General features: G+C 38.4%; 1 protein-coding gene across 1 annotated transcript; it reads right to left on the bottom strand.

Moving 5' to 3' along the window:
• Positions 1-9,661: 9,661 nt before the first annotated feature.
• sack1b (scaffolding CK1 anchoring protein B) lies at positions 9,662-21,517 on the bottom strand. Its single transcript, XM_084736558.1, has 5 exons — positions 21,362-21,517; positions 18,017-18,490; positions 16,397-16,561; positions 13,180-13,304; positions 9,662-12,212 (listed from the first exon to the last, which is right to left on the bottom strand). Exons 2-5 carry the CDS (start codon positions 18,464-18,466, stop codon positions 10,190-10,192), a joined length of 2,763 nt encoding a protein of 920 aa, XP_084592684.1. The 5' UTR covers positions 18,467-18,490; positions 21,362-21,517; the 3' UTR covers positions 9,662-10,189.
• Between the last annotated feature and the right edge of the window lie 475 nt (positions 21,518-21,992).

Here is a 21,992-nt window from a genome sequence, read left to right as displayed (position 1 = left end):
TATGTAAGGAACATTTTAGGGTTGACTGCCATGATGGAAAAACATCTCAACAGTATGACTGACACAATAACTGGATTTTGAAGCATGCCTGAAATGTTTTTGATGAGTTACTACCTTTTGTACACATGCACTTAAGTTCCAAACAGCCGTGACAATTGCTCTTATGGTTTAGAGAATGATCCAAAAATATTGAGAAAAACTGTAACAGACTTGGACTATGTTTAAAGTCAGGCACTCACGCCTTCAGGGCCGCTTTCCATCAAATCCATAATGATAAATATGATTTGACATTAGGTACATTTAATTGTTCTTAAATTGCACAATGCAAAGAAACAACCTGCAGAATACGACACGCCCACCTTAGTCGAAAACCTGCTATTTTCTGGTTCCAGCTGGGGACCAACAACACAAGGTTCTGAACTAAGTTCTTTTTGGTGGAAATGCTCAGAACGGTTCAAAATGAAGTGTGATTTTGAAAGAGGCCGCTTCCTTGTTTGTGGAAAAGGCCTATGTGTGGGGTCTTCTTAGCACCCTTAGGAGGTAGATGGATTCTGGTTAGAAACCCAGAGAGGGTTCTGGGTGGAACCATTACACCATAGAAGGGTTCTCCTTTAGAACCTCTCATAGGGGATCTGGGTGACACCATTCACAGATGGTTCAAGGTAGAACTCTGTGAAAGGCTTCCAGGTGCAACCTTTAAAGACTGAACCAGGAATTAAACGAGCATATTTAGCATCCTTTTGGTCTGTACTATTATTCCTATTCATGTGTTTATTCACATATTTATTGACATTTAAAGATTCAAGAGTGAACAGTTATCCAAAGATATCCAACACAGTGATTATGATCCCAACACAATAAACACTGACTTTCCATGAGAACCAACAAATATCTGAGAGGAGTGCTGGGAAATGTTTGTACCCTGAAACTTGGAGATGAAATCATGCTGCAGGTATCACACTGTGAAAGCTATGAAATCACATCAGCAATCTGGTTTAACGTTTTCTCCTGGGGTTTTTTTCAGCATGATTTGCAGGTTGAGTTGGTTCTGGTCAGATCGCCAAGTTCTCCTTCCTAACTAAACCTTGACTGCATGTACAAACATGTCTTTTTTATCTTCCCTGGCTGTTAGTGAAGAGGCGATGCCTGCACACAGGAGATTGTAGAGAAGAATGAAATGTAAATGTTATATTCCAAGTGTTGACCAATGATAAAAACACAACAACTCTCAGCTTTGTTTTAATTATTCATCACTGAGTTTTCAGCATGTTTGGCTCATTACAGTGTCATGCCACACACTTGATCACAGGGCAGACTCTGGCACAAAACTCTGTATCTCACTGATCTCTGACTAAACTTTAACTTGTGCCTGCAGGACTCTTTTTCCATTACGCTGAGTTACAGTTGGTCATTTTAGTTTCATATCGGCGGGTTTACCTGGATTATCATTAACAGTATTTCATAAAATAAGTGCTGACACAATAACTCCTTAGTATTTGAGTTTTAACCCAGATACACCATGTGGACCCCACACATGTGTATATCTGTCCTAATTACACATTCACAATCAGCCATTAGTTCAGCCATTGCCATAGTCTTTTTGTCCAGCAGCTCACACAGTCTGAGATGCCTCTGTGTCTGTACAACAGTATATCATACAGATAAACCCCTTTTCTGTTGATAAACATCATAACGTCTTTTTGTGGGTGGAGTTTAAGTGTTTTAGTTCCTGTTCAGCCTATAGACTTTACATTGTAGAAATGTCACAGATTCTTAAAATTGCTTTTTTTTGGCTCAAGGAAAGTTGTACACATTAGCAAAGTCATAACTGACCTTGTTTGCAGTTCACAACAGTTTTACAGACGTCTCTTTGGGGGGAAATATTTTTGGGGCCAGTGGGGAATTTTCTCTACCATACTGCAAGGGGCCACTGGAAAAAAATTGGCAGCAATGCTGAGCAACAAAACCCTCTCTAGTTCTAAAATAAGTCTATGGCTGCCGAGTCATGCCCAGAATGGACTCACTATGGAGTGGGGCCAAAGTGTGCCTGACCCGCCTCCAAGCAGACTGTGGTGACGTTTCATCCACTGAGGTCAAACCATAATCTGAGGACTTTTGTGGTTTCTAACTGAATCTCTGAGGTCTGAAAATTTGTTTCTCTTCTGTATTGCTGTTTGTACTTTCAGGTATCTACTTTATTTTACTGTTCAGCTGGATAGGAATTGTGTTACTGCTGATGACAACCTGGCATTTCCTGGTTTTGTTGCTCCAAAATAAAAGCTTTTAAATGACAAAATAATGGAAGATTATAGTGAAGATTTAATAGGAAATTAAGTTTTTGTTCACCAATTTACAGCCACTTGACTTCAGCCAACTTTGTTTTTAGTTAAAGACCTTCAGCCTCAACTGGGTCGACCTGTTGTAATGGAAATACAAATCCCTGCTGACTCGTCCAGTTGACTCAGGTCAGACCAGTGCATGGACAAGGTGTAGTAGCAGTAGGTGCAGTTTTCTTGGCTTGTTTCTTAACAATAGCTAAAGAATATGAAAGCTTGTCTGAGTATATACGGTTACTTACTCTCCAGGTCCGTGAGTGTTACTTGGCTTGACTTTACTGGACAAATATATTGCCAGTTGGTGTTTTTTTCTTCTTCTTCTTTGGTTGTATTTGTATTTTGTATCAATTAAAGCATGTCTTAGCTCAGAAAAAAGAGAGAAACCTGAATTCAGAAGGTGCTTGGTTTTATTTTTTTAAGAAAGAAAATCCCTTTCTTGACATTTTTGTGACTTAATTTTGTTTATTTTGTTGCCTCTTGCACACACCTCCCCTCTGTCATCTTATCACGTTTAACCATCTCCAATTGTCTTCTGACATTTTCTCTTGGTCATGTGGTCTACTACTCTGAGGTGATCCGTGTTTGCCTTCAGTCGTCCTTTGTCTTCTGTTGTTAGCCTCCAGCTAACACCATGACATAATCTGTTCCACAGGAGTCTAAGCAGCACGACCTGTTTTAATCCAACACACATACACTGTATGAACTTAAGTATGACTGACACATACAATATTACTTTACTTTCATGTTTAATATTTAATCACATTTATAAGCAACGGTGACTCATGCAGTGTTTATAAGATACTGTATATGTTAAAGAGATGGTCATGAATATCTGAGGCCATTTTGTTTGACAAGTTTGAGAGACTTAAACACTTTTCCTTAATAGAAAAAACCCACCAAATTTCTAAATTAAACATTAAACTCTGTATCTGCAGATATAAAAGGACTCCAACCCTCTAATATTTGTCCTTTGGAAATAATCTCCACTGCAAACTCAGCTGCCTGCTGAATTCTCCAGAATTCATAGTGGGCAGGAGATAATAAGCCTGCCGAGTGACTGTGCAGGTCATTCCTTCCTTTCTCTTATGTGGGGACAACAGCAATCAGGTCCCATCTCTTCACCCCGGTGCTGAATTCAACTGCTGGAAGCGAGCTGCATTTCAATGAGGCTCGCTGTAATGCCAGCAGCATTGTTACTTTCAGTATCAGGAGCTGGAAAATGTACTCGAGGTGGGTCTTAAAAGTTCTCTGTCACATTTTGCACTCAGCTCAAGATTGTCATCAAAGCAAGAGCATCTGCAGCTAACAAGGTGGTGGAGGAGGAGGAGGAGAAGGAAGAGGAGGAAGTAGAGGAGGAAGTCTTGTCACTGCATTGCATCATATAATATTCAGGCTATTGTAGGTGAATATATTTCTAATGTATTTCGTCTTGCTCTATGAATGAAGAGGAGAGGATGGGAGATGATTCAGTAGTACATAATATATTTTAATAAGATGGATGGATTAAGTAACTTCGTGTCAGCTACAGTCATTCAGTTGTAGAAGTCTGCTGCACCTGAGTTCAGCATCACAGTGACCTCATGTGCATAATATTGTCCTATTTATCATTTTTTGCCAGCAGTAATCCTGTCAATCAGCACAGTGAGGCTGTTCATTCGCTGTTAAAACGAGGAAAAAGAGACGAAGGCAGAGACATTAACTGCTTACTCATAATACGTAATGCAGCTGCCCTGACAAAGAACTTACTGTTGCATACAACTGGGACATACTACTTCCTCTATACATTACACTTTGAACTTTTACCCTCTTGCACATACACCCATCACAAATGACTGTGAGTGAGACTAACCAGAAAAACATGCTGGCTTGTATATTGCAAAATGCTACCAGGTGCAGTAGGACATTTTGGTATTTTTTGCATACTACATTTGCATAACATATATGTATTGGGACACGTTAAATCTTTTTCTGGCACGTACTAAATAGTATAGTCGTATTAGAGCACAAAGTGATGTCATGTCCCCTCCTTCTTTTTACTTTCCTTGTTTTAAGATAATGTTAATACATGAATTCCATCTTCACAATGAATGTGTTATAATGTTTCACCATTGAATGTGTTTCTCAGGGCTGCTATTTGTGACTTAGGGCTTAATGGACCAGTATGTAGAGTTTAGTGGCATCTAGTGGTGAGCTTACAGATTGCAAACACCTCGTCTTACAAGACTTTTCCAATATAGGAGGAACTATGGTGGCTGAAAAACAAAAATAAGAGGCCTTATTTAGAGCGAGTCCTTGGTTTGTCCAATCTGGGTTACTGTGGAAACATGGTGGATTCCATGGAAGAGGACTCACGCCCTCAGTAGATATAAAGGATTAGGCCTCGTTCAGACTGCCAGCCCAAATCTGAATGTTGAATTTTGGCATACACAGCAACCTATGCATGACCTATCCACAAACTATCCACGATGTCTGGACACACAAATCTGATCTGATCACTTGTAAGTGTTGTCTTACTAATCTGATCTGCCTGCAGTCTGAACAAAGCCTTAACAAGTCAGCCAAACGTAACAAAAACACAATGATTCTTTATTTCCAGGTGATTATTCATAGATGATTGAATATTAAATTCCATTTTTGCCAATAAAGCCCCATAAATATTACACACTGGACCTTTAATTTAGGTTATGATCAGCCTCCCAGGGTAAAGTTTGGTTCAGGTGAGAAGCAAAATACAAAGTAACACAAGCAGTTTATGTGTGTTTGTCTAAAATAAAAAAGTCAGCTATTTTAAATTGAAATAGATTAAAGTTGTTTCTCTGACAAAGCATAACAGAGCTTGAATGATCCTTTAGTTAATACAAACACAAATCAGATGTATTATATAGATATCGATGAAGAATACACAACCTAAGTACAAAAATACATAGAAGTGCAGAAGGTATGCACCATAATGATTTAGGATATGATGTGTGAAGATAGGGAAGGAGGAGTAAGTGAGTGAACAGAATGTGCTCTGCTGCAAGTGACATTTTCTTTTTTTGATTTCTATCAGATTTACTTTCATATCACACTGACATTTTTTTAATCCAATCATGCAAAACACACCTAGATGAATTTCTGCATTTTTCCTTTAAAAAAAATAAACTTCAGACATAAGAAGCACTGAGAATTGTTGAGAAAATAAAATATGAGTCTAAAAAGTGTCCCTTTATTTTTCATTCTAATGGGCCATAACCTTTGTATTAAATTCCATCCATTACTGCTGGACTGAGTTTCAGGCACAAGAGTTTAGTCATTTATCTTGAGAAATAAGAAAAAATGTCTTTAGAAATACAAGGTATATGGACAATTTGTCACTTTTTTCATCAACAATAACCTATTAAGCCTGGCTCAAGACAAACAGGAGAGGAATAATGCAGGATGTTTTTGTTTTGGGCCACGTGAGATAAAGAAATTGGGTGACAAACATTTGTTGAGTAATTGTGTCGGCCTGCAAAGTGTTAATTTCATGCTTAGTTTCCAATGATTAACAGATGAATGTTTATTCCTTTCACTAATTACTGATTCGATAACGGTGTTTTTTTTTTCTTGCTTGAATGGATGCTGAACAGATGCCTTTAGCCACATAAATGTGCTTGAAAAGAGAAACTAATTACAAGCAATCTAATACAGTCTGTCATTTTCAGAGCCATTTAAGCACAGTTTGTCTACTGTGATCACTTACTGCCTCACAAATGGCAGGTTTTGAACATTTAATTATTTTGTGCACTGAGCTTCAAAGTGAACTTAATTACTTTTCCTATAAAAATATAAATCATAGCGCTCTTTTTCAGAAAAAAAGCTCATAACCTGGACACAACAATCAGTAATAATTCTGATATCTCTAAAAATTTGAAACCATGAAGCCATTTAATTTTTTCCACATTCTTTTATCACATTACTACAGTACATACATGAAGTGACACAAAAATACCGTTTTCCTTTTAATCTTTAGCCATGCTTTCCTGTTTTGAAGAAAGAAGAAAGAAAGGCAACTCAAACCAAAAAAAAGACAGACAAATAGTAAGACAAGCCAAGGGAAAAATATGTATTTTTGATTTTGGGGTGAACTGTCCCTTTAAGGGAGCTCAGACTCCAGTGTGCAGGTAATTTTCTAATGTATTCTCCTTTCTAACAATCAAGACATTTTTGATGATTACTCTCATTTCCAGCCTGTCAGAAATGTGCAATAATGACTGGTGATGCTAAGATTTTTCCTTGTGCAGTCACCACCTGAAAGGTGACGCTGGTCAAATTGCTCCCAATTTTGCAGCAATTTGACAAGCTTTGACCATTTTTTCTATTAATTTCTCCCTTTTTTACAATTTGTAAAAAGAATCATTTCACAAACCTTTTACAACGACACTAGAAAACGAGCCCAAAAATGCTCAAATGGATGCATTTATATAGAACAGGGACTTGCAGAGTCTGAGACTGTGGGCCTCCCCTCAGACTAAGCTTGGTAAAAGAAGCCCCCCCTTACTTTACTCAGTGCTTCTTCGCTGATACCACAGACACTCAACAATTGAGACCTTACATAACTTTAGACTAAACCAAATATAGAACAGCACAGTTTCCTTATATTGTATCTCTTTAACTGAATCACACACTTTTTATAATAACTAATGTAATATTTTTTTTCACTTCCATTCACTGAGCCTGCCTCCCATTTTAAAAACCTTGGATATAGCTCTTTTCTAGTCTTCCAACCACTCACAGCACTTCACAATGGATGCCAGCATTCATTTGTTCAGACACTGGTGGTGGTATGTAAGATGCCAATCTGCTTGTGAAGAAGAGCTTCTAATGCTCGTTCAAACACACGTTCACACATTCGGGGTTAGTATCTTGTGTCTACACTCTGAAATGCGGTCTGAAGGAGGCGGGGATTGAACGGCTGGCTTTTCCATTAGTGGACGACCTGAACCGCCAGCCTGACATTTATATGGTTCATCAGTAGATGGCAGAGAGAAACACGTTAATCATCTGTAATTCACTGCCATTTTATCAGATTCATCAAGACTACAGTAAAAGAGGATCTTCAGTGTTAAGCCACATTTCCACAAATATCACTGAGGTAAAAGTGCCCTCTTGGATGACCATATAGTAGATAGTATAGGTAGGTAGATAGTATGATAATATAGAATCCTCTAGGGAACCTTGCAATAGAGAAAATGTGATGAGGGGCCCTGTAGGGTGTCTTCCAGTGGACAAAATGTGATAAAGTGCATCAAGGCCTTCAGTGTGCTGGTGCCCCCAAATCAGATTTGTTAAGTGGTTTGTCTGAGTGATTTAGGAGAACTTAAATAATCTCTTAAATTTACAACACAGTTTATGAGGTCCAGACCTGGTGTAGGAGTCAGTTTGTTATTACATACTGTGAGGTGTATTAGTCATATCTTCACATGCAGGTTGAAGCAAGTCTCTGTCCACTGCAGTATTGATTAACTTGCTGCAGCCGTTTTTCTAAACCCATATCAAACATTGCTTCTTTATTTCAGTGACAGTCAGACTCTCAGTTAACACAGCATTAACATCACTCATTTTTCCATTTCTTGGCTTTAGCAGGTGCTTTAATTCTACTTTTTACTCTTTAATTTCATTTTAATCAATGAACACTTCCTGACATATATGGCAGGAGGTGTAGCTCATATGGTGTTATTAAGTCTCATGCACGTGCACCACATACTCACAGGTCATTTACACAGTTATCTGAAGTTTCAAGCATTTGCTGAATCTGATAAGAGTGTTTGTACAAGCCCAAAGTACCAAAAAAAAGTTCTTGCATGAGGCTCAGTGCTGGTTGGCAAGAAACATTAAAATTTCAATTTAAAGAGATCAAAAGATCAAAGAGTTTAACTTTCTGTTTTGCACTGGAGGCCATGTTACTCTGTTTATGCACAATTAAAGGAGGTAAAGGAAGGAGCCCCTGTCCAGATGAAATCATCCCCGAATGGCCACTGAGGGCTTACAGTGCACACCTCCTCAAAACCCTTGGATGGATGACCTCATTTATGTGTTTTCAAATACATCACACATTTTTAAAAAAGATTTAATAAAAGCTCCATTTTGAAACTCGATGAAAAATGGCACAAATGGCAAAATTTATTATGGAAACACAACATGTAGTTTACAAAATGATTGCAACCCCCATAGCATTTGTAGCATAAAACCTCTGACAGACACATGAATGACAGAGATGTGGTGATGGACTGGTATGTGTTTCATCATGCAGAGTGTTGTTTAGCTTTGCACGCTTACAGCATTGGCAACGCCTTCACCTTGACTGGCCAACAACACTCAGGCATCCTATGAATACAGGATCACACAACAATACATTGGCATGTGCCCACACATTCACTTGCAGCAATAAATTGTATATATCCCTGACAACCACTACTTAATGCATCCGCATTCCTGACAGTGTTTGATTTTATCACTCCAGTGTGACGCCAGTGAAGGACAGACATGAAGAAAAGATTCTGGCATGTGAAAGTCTGCTGCATGTATTCATATATTATATATTCTCTGTCAATGGTATTCATCAGTGCATCTGTACACAATAAAACAAGTGAAACAGTAAAACATGTAAACAGTGTTTGCTAAACACATCATTTAGAGTAACACAGAAAAAAAGACCAACGATACAAAGAAAAACAGTCCCAGTCAAGTGTGCATTAATAAAAAGTGACCTGTGTAGACTATGCGTTATGCTAACATAGGCTGGGTACTGAACTCAGTACTTTTAAGAGTACTGACTTTTAAGGATACTTTTAAGGGTACTCACCAAATTATGTTGGTACTGCAGTATATGTAATGTGAAATGCACAGCTAGCAAGGGCAGCACATCTAACCAAACACACAATACAGTTCATCTAAAAGCTAATGAGTATACCATTTTCCTAGCAAGTTCCTTTAACAGCTGTAGCTAATGTTAACATGCCTGCAGCCAGTGTCTAAACAGTGTAATTTAACGCTCCAAACAAAACTTTATTTGAGGCATCAACAACTTCACTGAGCAATTAATTAGCTTGTTGTATAAGTTGTTATTGGAGATAACAAGGCGTTTTTCACAGTCATGGCTGGCTTAGCATTTTTACTAGCGTTAGCCAACACTCAGCCACTGGCTGCAAAGATAAAAAGAAAATGTTGGAAAAGAGATGAGACCAGGTAACTGGATGTCTCCTTCATTAAAAAAAACAGAATATCAAAAAACCAACCAGGGCCCCATTTCCCAGAGCCTTCGTAGTACTACGTGCGTCGTAAGTTGTATTTTAAGGTCTCCCTTAAAGTTGTCCCAACTCTGGGAAACAGCCCGTGACCTTAAGGGAGACCTTAAAATACAACTTACGACGCACGTAGTGCTACGAAGGCTCTGGGAAACAGGGCCCAGTCTGATGTGTGTAGAGGTCTGTATGGTTATACTGCAGCAGCCTGGTGTTTTCAGCACTTCTCAGAGATAACCCCTGCCGAAAAATACTCCTGTATTTTGAAACCTAAATGTTGGCAGGTATGCCAGAGCTTTTAATGCCCTGGGAACAGACTGACAGTCTGCAGTTTGTAGGAACAGGTCTGGGAGGGGAGAGGAAGATAGGGAGGGATTTTATTCTATGTGGTGTTTAAAATATTGTAAATAAATAACAAAGTTTGGGCTTATTTTTTTACAACAGAAAATACATTTTTCTTATCACAGATAGAGTACAGTACCACAGGAAAGGTACCTTCGGGTGCAAGTACTGAGTTCCAAGAACCAATATTGGCATCGTATCAGTTCAGAGGTGAACAGTACCCAACCATAGCTAACACAGATGTCACTACTTGTTCTTGTTTATGAGATTTCCCATTCTATGAAAGAATTTCTCCAGCTTATTTTCATGGTGTCCTCGAGCAACCCGGGTGAGATTGTTTTCAAGAGCTGCTTCACCTTTAGGTAGGTTTTTCTCCTGAGAGTGTGTGGTTCCAAAGCTGTGTGAAGTGCGCAAAGGGTGTTTCTTGTCAAGTGAGACAAAAGGCTCAAATCTGCTGTAAAGGCGAGTGTCTGCACCCCGATCTTTGCTCCAGCTTCCTGTGTCTAGACCAGGCCTCGTGCTTTTGTCAAGAACTGTGGGTTTTTTCAGTGCAGTAGGTTTGGGGAGAGAGATCTGTGGTGGATCGATTCTGAATCGAGGTTTTGAAGATTTCAGATGGTCTTCCTCTAGTCGCTTCTTCTGGTGTTCTGAGGATGACCTGACAGGATTGGTTGCTCTTTGGCCAAGATTTTCTCGTCCATCTGATAGCCTGTCCTCATCCTCAGCTGTTATGGTGTCTGTACTTGTGCTTGACACTAGACTTGGTGTTTCCATTGATCCAACCAAGTCCTCTTTTTTCTCTGGTATGTTCAATAAGGATTTTATTTTATTGGAACCCTTCTTTAGAAAATGCTGAGATTCCATCCTGTTGGATTTAGCAGTCAAATCCTTGTTATTCGCATCGAGGACTGCTGCAGACACAGTCCTGGACGGTGGTTCCTGCCACATGGGTGTACCAGGGCTGTTTGTGCCTGTGATACTCTTGACATCATAATGAGAGACAGATCTCTGATCTTCGTTCAGATTGGACACATATCCTCCATTCTGTGCATTGATCCCTGCCGTGCTTCTGTTTACCTGCATCCTTCCAAAGGTTCCATACATGTGACCTGAGGATTCTCGTGTGTACTCAGTGTTCGATCTGGGATCTGCCACGCTGTGCCTTTTGTGCCAGTTGTCTGTCATGATGTCAGGGTTTGTGATCATTTGCCCACCTTTAGCTCTGCCAAAGCTTGTGTACAGAGACTGGTAAGGGGTTCTACCTGGAACATAGCCTGTGTTATTCCAATTGTCATCCAAAATCTGCAGACTCTGCCTCTTTAACATGAACTCTTCATTGCTCATTCTATTTTCAGTTGCTCCTGTTGGATTCCATTGCATGGATGTGTAGTGCAAAGGAGTGCTTGTCGCTGCTGAGGAGCCTAAACCAGTGGAGGAGTTGTTACTGTGTCTGTTTGGCTCCATTTGCTCTGGAATGGTGGACCTGAAAACAAGGGAAGACCTCATTCTTCCCTGCATGAAGGAGTTTGCTTTGTCCATTGGTTCAAACTGGTCTAAATAGTCACAAGACTCTCCATATGGGATGTCAGGGTGTTTGAGGTAAGATTCAATCCTCAGTGTGCGCATGAATGACTTGGATGTATTCTCAAGTGTTGGCATGTTCTGCTGTACGGACATAATCTGTTTGTCATTGCCATTGTAAGACTGACGCAGGTTTTGACCTCTTTGCATTGGTGACATGTGTAAATAATTGTCCATGGGGTTTGTTATGTTTCCTGTTTCTCTAGAGATATTCCAGTTGCTCGCTCTGGGCCTAATGTTCTGTGGCATGTATCCATCTTCTCTCTCCCCAGCATAGCTGTGCCTTTTCAAGTAGTTCAATGTCTCTTTAGACTGATACTGGGGAACCTGGTTCTGACCAGCATACCCGTTCTCAATCATGGGCCCAAGCTCGTTGGGTTCCTCCTCAAAGAGCTTCTCTTCAAGGTCTCTCGTGCTGTGTTTCCTCTCACAGGTCTTCCTGTAGACTGTGTCCAGTGTGTGTCTCAACTGGTCCCTTCGCTCAATTTTTGGGGCAGAATGAGATTTTGGCAAAATCTGTCGTACATGTGGCCCGTTGCGTTGGAACAAAGCCTCTGGGGGGCACAGTTCAGCTGGCACAGTCGACCGGGCGAAGAGTGTCCGGAACTCCTCATCATAGGACTTCACCAGAAATCCTGTGATGACCTGCACCATGCTCAGATGGATCTTCTCAAATGACCAAGTGAAGCTAAAAACAAGCATCCAAACATGAATATTTATTAATGTAATGTGGAGAAACCAAACTGATGTGTGATATAGCATTCTTAAAAAGTATTTGGGGTTAAAATGAACTTGTTATCCAGCTGTGGCAAAGAACTGCTGACACAAAGCAAAATCATAATAATTAAAAAAAAGATTTGGTCATGCTTTATTTTACAGTACCCTAATAAGACATAACAAGCCATACTTTCTATCAAATTAGACAAAGACTAGAAATACTGTATGTTCAAACAACAGGCAACAGAAGAACAGGCAGACAATACAGAAGGAGAACAAGTTAGAGTGGTAGAAAAAAAAGTTGTCTTAGACTTTGTAGTTTGTTGTCGTAGCTCTAGCTGGGGCACATTATTTGTCACCATCAACCATGATATGAAATATCCAGCCTTGTCCTTATTAGACTTATTAGAGGGTAATTAGGGAAACATTACAACAGAGCTGTACTGTAAACTAAAGTGAAATCACATATCTGCTACTTCCCCATTTAAAAACACTTTGTGAACCACATCTACCAAGTAAAGACATTCACTTTTATTATTTTTTTAATTATAGAGGTAGAGGAATATTTTATCAATGGGTGACAGCACAGACTTGCCAAAGAAGGTGTCTCAGACGCTTTGTTGTAATGTAAAATTACCCTCTAATAAAGTCTGATAAGGGTCTAATGCTGTCTAATATTATTCCATTTTTTGTCTAATTTGATACGAGTACAGCTTGTTATATCTTATTAGTGTACTATAAAATAAAATACAATCAATTTTTCTTGTAAAGTTTTGTGCTTACATTTGTACACAAACTGCTTCAAAGGGCATCAACGAAAAATTATGACAACAATTTTACAGAGCGTATTGTAGCTCTGTGCTTCATCAGTGCATTTACTTTACACTTCAGTGGTCTCAACCACAGCTCCTCTTGTCCTGTATTGTTGTGTTGTTTACCTGTATGATCCATAAATTGCCGTGTGACAGTCGACTAGAAGAAACTTCTGCTCCATTGCCCCATGAAATTTAGCTCCTGATCGACAGAGGTAACCCTGGCCTTTCACAGTGCGCACCCTCATGTTCTGCAGTCAGGGCGATGAAAGGGAAATGTCAGAGAGGATTTTAAATCAGAAGGTAATACTTACAGTATGTCAGTCAAATAAACATCTGAGACTTTTTTTTTCAGTTGTTGTTGTTATAAGCATGTGAAATGTTCCTACACTAACTGGAATTTCAAAGGTGTGTTTGCATCTTTAGCCTCTGCCAGAAATATAATTATGACTCCACCCAAAAAAACAGGAGAAACCAGGTTTTGAAAAAGGCCTTAATGTAGGACATTAAAAACACTGCATTTAAAGGTATTACAAGGAATTTTAACTGGTTATGAAACAGTCCGGGCTTATCACTGATGCCTCTTTATGGCCTCCTTACAGTCCTTACAGTTCCTGAAACTAAACCGAAATTTCTCAAAACTCTAAACACAAAACTGAAAAGAATTAACCATTTTGTCAAAACTCCTCAAACTTCTCAAAACCATGTGTTTTAGCTTCTTGTTTTATTTTATGTTACATACAGCATAAAGACTGTTGCTGTATTGCACTGCAATAAAATACTATGAAAATATATAAATATTGCGTTCACATAGCCATGGTATCTGCATAGAATACAATGCACAATTTGTGCATATCCACATTTGTGAGCTCCAATCAGGCTAATCTCACCACCCAGCTTCACAGTCATTCTTTAAACTTATAGTTGATACTACAGTGTGGTTCATTGAGTTCTGAGGCACAAATGTTCCCTATTTTGGCAAAACTCACAGTAATTGCACCGATAAAGGAAATAAGAAACACTATAATAAGAAAAAATTAAGACTTTACTGGGGTGTAATGATCTAGCTCCAGTCATTGTCATTGATAGGCTTGCTGTCCTCTTCCTCCCCCTCCTCCTCCTGCTCTCACTCTTCCTTCCCACCTGGGGCCTCCTTCATGCTCTGACACATGATTGGAGTGTTTGAGTTTCAACAGGTGAGACATGAGTGAGATCAACTGGTAATTAGGGTGTTGCTTTTCCTTTGTTTTGCAGCTGAACAAAGTGTGGAAAATGATGTGATTTGTCTTTAGATGTCTGCAAAAATGTGATTTAGAAATTCTATTTGAGTGAAAACAAAGGACTTGTACTTAGAGCTTAGCTGCCTTAGAGTGTTGACTTGTCTTGACTTGCAAGAAGATTGACTGTTTCTGTACACAAGGCAGTAGATTTGTCATTTTATTTTGAGGTTATTAACATTAAAATTGTACTGCCTTTGTCCACAGGGACCTCCAAAATCAAGAAAATATGAGATCTTTTTTGTAGCTTTAGATTTTGAATACAATCGTACAAAAGTTGACTTCCTCTTTTTCAAGGAATAGTTAAAGGTTTTTTATGAGATTCTGAACGTTAATACAGCAGCAAACAACTATTTGTTATGTGAGGATGTAGTGGAATAATGGCATCCTGAACAGAGAATGAAGTCACTCTCCCTGAGTGTGTGTTGTAATCTGAGCCATTCTGTTTTTTGTTTTGGTAGCCGGTCTGGCTGCACGTGCATGTTAGTGCATGTGAGTCTCTCTCTGTGAAACTGCTGGTGTGAAGCGAGCGATATATGGGCTCTTTCTTTTCACATTTAACTGGATGAATGAAGGATTATTTGGACCAAACCAGAGGGGTGATTGTTGGAACAGCAGAAAGAAACCTGTGATATGTCAATTCTGGAGCGAGCAGCAACATAAACACATCTGAAGCACATTTCTCAGTGCCGGTCCACACATGATTCTGCTCTTCTGCTATTTTCTAATCAAACATGAACTTTATCAAAACCTCATGAATGTAGAGCTTTTTACGTGTTCCTGGATAAAAGGCGGACCCTCCTTCTCTCCTGCCTGCCTGCTCTGCTCATCTCTCTTCTATTCTGTACACACAGCTGACAAATCTGTGGAATAAGTAGGTAAAAATACAACCACAAACAGCACTATTTCTAATAAATATAGGGGGAGGGCACATCATCATGTGAAAGAAAAAGTCGGGGGCACTGAAACTCCAGGAGAACAGCAGGGAGAGAGGAGAGAAATGAAAAGAGTTGGAAATCATGGGATGCATATTTCATTATTTATTGAAATCTGATACTTATTATCACATATAATTTATATTGTTTATAGTAGATTATCAATGTGTGCTCCTTGAGCACCAAAAAATAGATCAAATGCCAAAAAATATTGCCGGAGATGGATTTCTGCACTGCAGGACGCTGTTTATTCAGTCCAATTGATCAGCATGGGTGCCAAATGGAAGTGAGCAGCACCTCAGGTCCCTTCACAACACTTAAGCATGCAGTGTTTCTCTGCCATTATCTAGATTCTTAGAAGATACTTAGAAGGCAGAATATTTTCACTTCTAACTTAATGAATTAAGGGTTTATGTTGCCTATACCAGAGGTGATGCTTGTTGGAACAGTGGAAAGACCAACAAAGACTGTTTTGGTGAGTTGTATTTTGTTTCTGTTGAGTTTGAATGTGTGTTTTACAATGATCTGTGACGTAAAATAACTGTATTTGTCAATGGAGTTACATTAGCCATAAAATATTATATTAAATATTAATATATTATTATTATAAATATTAAGCTTCACCAGGTTAGCTTAGCTCAGCATATATACTGAAAATGGGGAAACAGCTAATCTGGCTCTGTTCAAAAGCTACAAAAACACCTCTTAAAGTCACTGACAAAGAGGTTATATAATATCTCTTTAATCTGCACAAAAAAATAAGTATAACAATGACAGGTTGTAGTTTCACAGGGCGCAGGTGGATATTTTTATTGGACAGAGCCTTGCTACATATATATTAACTGTAACTTTATGTTTACAGATATGTGAGTGGTCTCAATCTTCCCAATAACTCAGAACTAATTGTATTTCCCATGGGTCACATTATTTTCTTTCCGATTAGTGTTGTTTAGATTGTCACCCTTAAAATACAAATACAAATGTAAACTTCTTATGCTGCCAGATGCTTCATTAGAAATCAAGTACCACAATAACAAACTTACTTTGCAGAATGTGTAACTGTAAAGTTAGAATCAATGAAAATCGATCAAATTGAGAGAATAAAATGGAGGCATTAAATCAGATACTTACCCTGAGTTGTTGAATTTTTACATCTTGATTCTCAGCCATTGAGAGGAAACCTTTCAAATGAAACTCATCCAAAAGGATGTAGACCGGAACTCCTCGTATAGAGGCATCAACAACTTCTTTGAATATATCTACATCGGTGAACTTGTCCATTACAATGGCAATGACCTGCGAGGACAGAGTGAAAATAACATGATTAAAAAGACCTGTGAACGACCTATTTAAGAACACACTCACTGACAGTCTGACAGCTAGATACAGACAAAAACCTCAAAGTGATGCCCATGGGTGCCTAGTTATAGTTAAAAGTGGAGGTGCAAGATCATAGCCAGGCAAGGGGATGTGTGACAGGATTTATTTTCTGTAGTTAAAAAATAGAAATATTACCAGTTTGAGTTAACTGAAGTTTTCTGCACTGTTCGCAGAAAATATTTTAAAAAAGTAAGAAAAGCTCCATTTTCAAAATACAACATAATAACAATTATTTGCGTGTCTGGAAATACACATAACTCCATCATATGTCTTCATGTCAGTTGGGCATCAATATAATTCATAAAGATGAAAAGCATTTCCATACAAACTTAACATTTTGGATTTTGTCGCCTCAGCTCTACCAGCTTCTGTTGGTTAGCAGCAGTATTTTAGTGGGAGAAGACAAAGAGAAACTGTTTCAAAAACTCTTCTCACTAAAATAAGTGCTGGTTGGTGGATCAGATGCACACCGAATTGAACACAGACTCATTATACTTTTCTCTGTTATTGAATTACACTTTAGGCTTGGTGAGTTGATGTATCTGAACAGCTGTGAAGCAACAACATTGTGTGTTTCAGGAGCATGTAAATAGATCTCCAATGAACTCATGCTGACTCTGTTGCATGTTGTTTAGACATATTCCGTCCCCTTAAATTCCTGTGTGGGAGGTGTCTGTCCCTCAGATGAACCATGATAAGTGTTAGTCACTATTAATCATGTATGCGACATCAAACAAATGCATATATTGAAATGAATATTATTCATCCAAAATAGCTGTTCTGACAGATTTGTAACATCGCAGTTGTTGTGTCCTGTGACGTTTTTCTCTGCCACTAAATTAATTTTAATGTAATTTTTATTGAATGGGTTGAAAAGAGAAAAGAGTGTCATTAGCTTTTTGTGAGCTGTAAAAACAGGTTTTTGTGACGTGTGCAGGCTTAATTATCTGCCAGTGCAGCAGTAACAGGGTTGTACAACAAGGCATCAGGATACTAATTGTCTATTAACCACAATTCTGAGCAACAAAACTAGTTTATGATTCATTGTGACACAATCAGAGATCTAACTGAGGAGTTGTGTAATAAATATGACTCTATAATGGAGTTATATGTGGTTCCCACATTGTCTTCTCATTATGTCAAGCTGCTGAACCAGATTCTGACCTCAGAAAAACCGCAGCAGACACTCCTTACCACAGAAAATTGAGAGTAAGAAAGGTTAGTACAACTGCCTTGAGGGGTTGAGGTGTTTGCTGTGACATACTTTAGAAGGGTACAAATTAAACTCTGCAGAGAAGCAGAGTGTCTGAATCATTTGCCACTCTAAGATAAAGCTTTCATATCAGTCTGAAGACAGGCAGTTTTGATTACCTGTCTGGCTTCCTGAATGCGTTTCCGGATCACCTCTTTGATGGTGGGGCTGTTTTGTCTGGCTGGATGAAAGAGTAGATCTATATTTGTCTGCAGTTTTTCATGCATGACCTCTGGCCACCCTAAGTCCAATTCTGGCGTATCCACATCCGAGTGGATGGGCCAGTATGTCCCTGATGATGATTGGCTGTCCGGGGGACCATTGATTTCCTCTGCATGATCCACAGGTGGGAGCTGTTCTGCATTTTCAGTAATGAAGAGAAGCTCTTCCTCTGAGAGGAAGCTCCCGATACGTTCTCCTTTGAGGAACTCCTGGTAACTGTCTCTGCCGCCGTGCACCAGGCGATCAATAGCCAGACGGTAGGACTCCCTGTAGTGGGGCTGGATGTAATCCTCTGATTTAAACTCTCCCCTCAAGGACGACAGCAGGGAAAACTCTGGAGACTCCATCACTCCAGGCTGATTCAGCTGGACCTGTTGTAGATAATGGAAATCAATGATATAATGTAAGAGGATCAAACAACAAACATAATAACAGGGTTTAAAATGCTGCAAGACTGGCTACTGCTAAATGAAGCAAAGTGTTGTTTAGTACATGGAAAGGTCATGTGGTCACTACAACAGAGAAGACGTAATACCATTAAATTACAATACAATACAGTGACAGTGCAACAGCTTGCAAATATTCAGAAGCTGTTAAAACACTAAAGGCTCCACTTATTGAAGGGACACACAAGAATGAAAAATACAAAGTACAATTTAGTCCCAATATATTGGAGAGAAAGGCAGACATCACTACGGCTGATATCTACAAAACTCATTTAAAAAAAAAAAACAATTTAGACTCATAAACAGCACTGCAGGCCAGAGGATTTTTTTTTTTTTCAGGGTGAACTGTCCCTTTAAAGTACAACTTTTAATGTTTTAATGTCATATATAAATTATACCTGTGTTATTGTCTGTAATATTTTACAGTGAGGTGAACATGTCCCTGAGAAGACATATCCCTGAGAACCAAAACAGGAACTATGTGCTGATTAATGAATAGCTAACTAGCTGTTCCTGAGTAACACTGAATCACAGACTTTATAGTTGATGATGAGAAGTTACTTGAGATCAGACAGAAGCCCTGACTATTTTCTTTAATGTATTGGTGATTAACTCTGAACAGCTGATAAATGGCAAATAATCTTAATTAATCACTTGATTCTAAGTTATTCAGGAACTACTTGTCAATTAGCAGTTTGCTGATTGGTTGTTTGCTTGTTTCTTAGTAGCTAAACATGACTTAATGTAACTTTTTGTAAAGGACACACTGTTTATTTACATTGAGATTGTATACACAGTCATAAAGAGGCTGTTTTTTTCCAATATTTTGAGTTCAAACAAACTAATACACACTCTTAAAGGAGAAATTGTCTGTTAGTTGTCTGGGAGGTAAAACTAAGCCTCTTATCCTGAAAACAAAAGCTCACTGCTCTAAAAACACACTGGAGTTTAAGTTAAGTGACTGTCTGCCAGACTCCATTAACATTTTGCTCAATTTTAAGTCCTATAACCATCTACTCCTTCTAAAAGATTATTAACCAATTCTCATATACAGACACTGACTCATTCTGCAAACATTTGGCATTAGTTTTAACTAAACTAATTTAACTGTAACTTTTAACTTATTTTGAATAGACGTGACAATTAAAACAGAAGCTCCAGCCTGGAATTGAAAAGGAGAAAAGGAGAAAATGCTGACTGTAGTGTTTTTGTCGGAGAAGCAGGTATTTCAACTTAGCATGTTTCCTCAATCTCTGATAACATATTGTGGTCATTTTATAATTTAGTACAGCAAATATATTACATATTTCTTGTTTAATTTGCACCGATAAGACTGTCTTTAACAGTATTACACAGAGTCTCATGTGCAAATGTACCTGTTATTTCTCTGAGAGTTGCTTCTAACAAGCCACATCATGAAAACTGACTCATCATAATTTGATGTTGAACCTGTTCACAGTCATGATTGAAAGGATGACAAGCAGTGCCTGTCCACAGGGCAAATGATATGTTGCACCTGTACAGAAAAGTCAAAGTTAAGGTGGAGTAAAACACAACTAGTGTCATGTTTGTGGACAAGCAAATAGTTTAGTTTGAGTTCAGTATATTCAGTTATTACATGACCGAGCAATAAAGTCAGATTTGAATAAAATAAATCAAAATCATCTCCCACCTTCTCCACAAACTCTTGACATATAAAGCTGACTTTTCAACTTAATGTGTAGACCAAATGTTGCCTTTCTACCAATCAAAAGCTTTTTTTTTGAAAACCTAATAGGATTGAACCTGTTTTAAAGCGACTACAGTGAGTTTCAAGAGGTTATGAAACAGTCCCAGTTTATTACTGATGCTTCTATATGACTTACACAAGTTACCATCACATGCAAGAGATGAGTGGCTGTTTTTGTAAAGCTGGTCATGAACTCAGAGCAACACTGACCGTTCATTGTCCATTTAAAAAAGAAGCAGGAAGGCAGAATTTTATTTAGATAACTGTATTTTTGACCCTAAATTTTTGTTGCATTTCTCCACAGAAGCCTCAAAAATCAACAAAATATAAAAGTTCCTTGTTGTAGCTTTAAGATTTAATTCCATAATTTTCATTAAAATACTTTATCCAAAAGTGTAGTGTAGTTGTTATATCTTACTATAAATCCTCTCACTAAAGCAAACAGACTTTGGAGTCACAAATACAAATAGGATACATTTTATAGATTTATAGATTTCACTTGTAAGATTATAAATTATCTGTCATATCTGATACATCTGACTGTCTAGAGAGGAGAGTCACACACATTCACTGGATGACTGAGAACCTGATATGGGAAACTTTGTGTGAGCGTTTCACTTTCAGGAAAGTTTCACTGCCGGTGAAAAATTTAGCTTTCACCACAGAAAAAACACCCTGAGTTCTGCTGTGCTTTCAGTTCTCTTTTCAGGCAACTTTTATGGACTCTGCTGTGTAGATAATAATATATTTACATTTTGAATTGAGATCCTGTGAGGTCAGCATTGGCTCTGCCATGCCTTATTTAAATAGATATGTCAAACTATAAAAGAAGCATTGAGCAGCTGTTAAATTAAGGCAGTATGTTTAATCATAACCGGCACTGCACATCACAGCCTTGTACAAACAGCATATATAAACCCCCAACTGTTCAGAGAATTCAATTATAAACTGAAGTGTTTGGTATTCTAACAGAGCCAGGGTTCTCGTTGAATGCCTCTTAGAGGTTTGAAAAGCACAGCAAGCTATAGCCACAACACCATTATCTCATCTCAACAACAGCAACTTACATTTAGAGTGTGAACTCTGTGAAAATCCTCTTGACTTGTCCCAGGATATCCCTCATAGATTTATGTCTGTTCAGCTCATGTCAGTGTTTTGGAGGAGCTACTGTCTGCCAGCTGGAAGGAACAAAGACAAGGAGGTGTCTCAACATGACAGACAGACTGTGCAGATGGAGGGTGTGGATTCCAGTTTTGACATGCAAAATGGTCTGGCTCGAAACTTGCTCACAGGCAGCCATAAACCTGTTTGAGACGCTAAGCCACTCCCCTGCTCCCTTTAGGGACAAAGTTCACACCAACAGAAATCAAGATAATCACAGACATAAAGAGGCTGTGATGAATTAAGAATTGCGGTAAATCTACATAAAGTGAGACAATAATGCACATTGCCTACCTGTTTTGTATTTATTTAGGGGACAAAAGTGGTTTATTTACTCTAATGACACATTTGTGTTGTATGCAGATATTTATCAAAGAGATGACACAAACTTAAGAACTCTTAAAGATTAAAAAATTAAATGATCATTAAATGTCAAAAACTGGACAATATCAATATCATTATTATCACTTTCCCAGAGAATTAAAAAGCCATGAGAAATAATGCTTATCACTTTTAAGCAAATGCAATGATTAGAAA

This window comes from Lutjanus erythropterus, chromosome 14 (genome assembly GCF_056507025.1).
Source record: "Lutjanus erythropterus isolate fLutEry1 chromosome 14, fLutEry1.hap2, whole genome shotgun sequence".
Taxonomy (NCBI): domain Eukaryota; kingdom Metazoa; phylum Chordata; class Actinopteri; order Lutjaniformes; family Lutjanidae; genus Lutjanus; species Lutjanus erythropterus.
The sequence above is the reverse complement of the archived record's forward strand: the minus strand, read 5'-3'. Positions and strand labels throughout refer to the sequence as shown.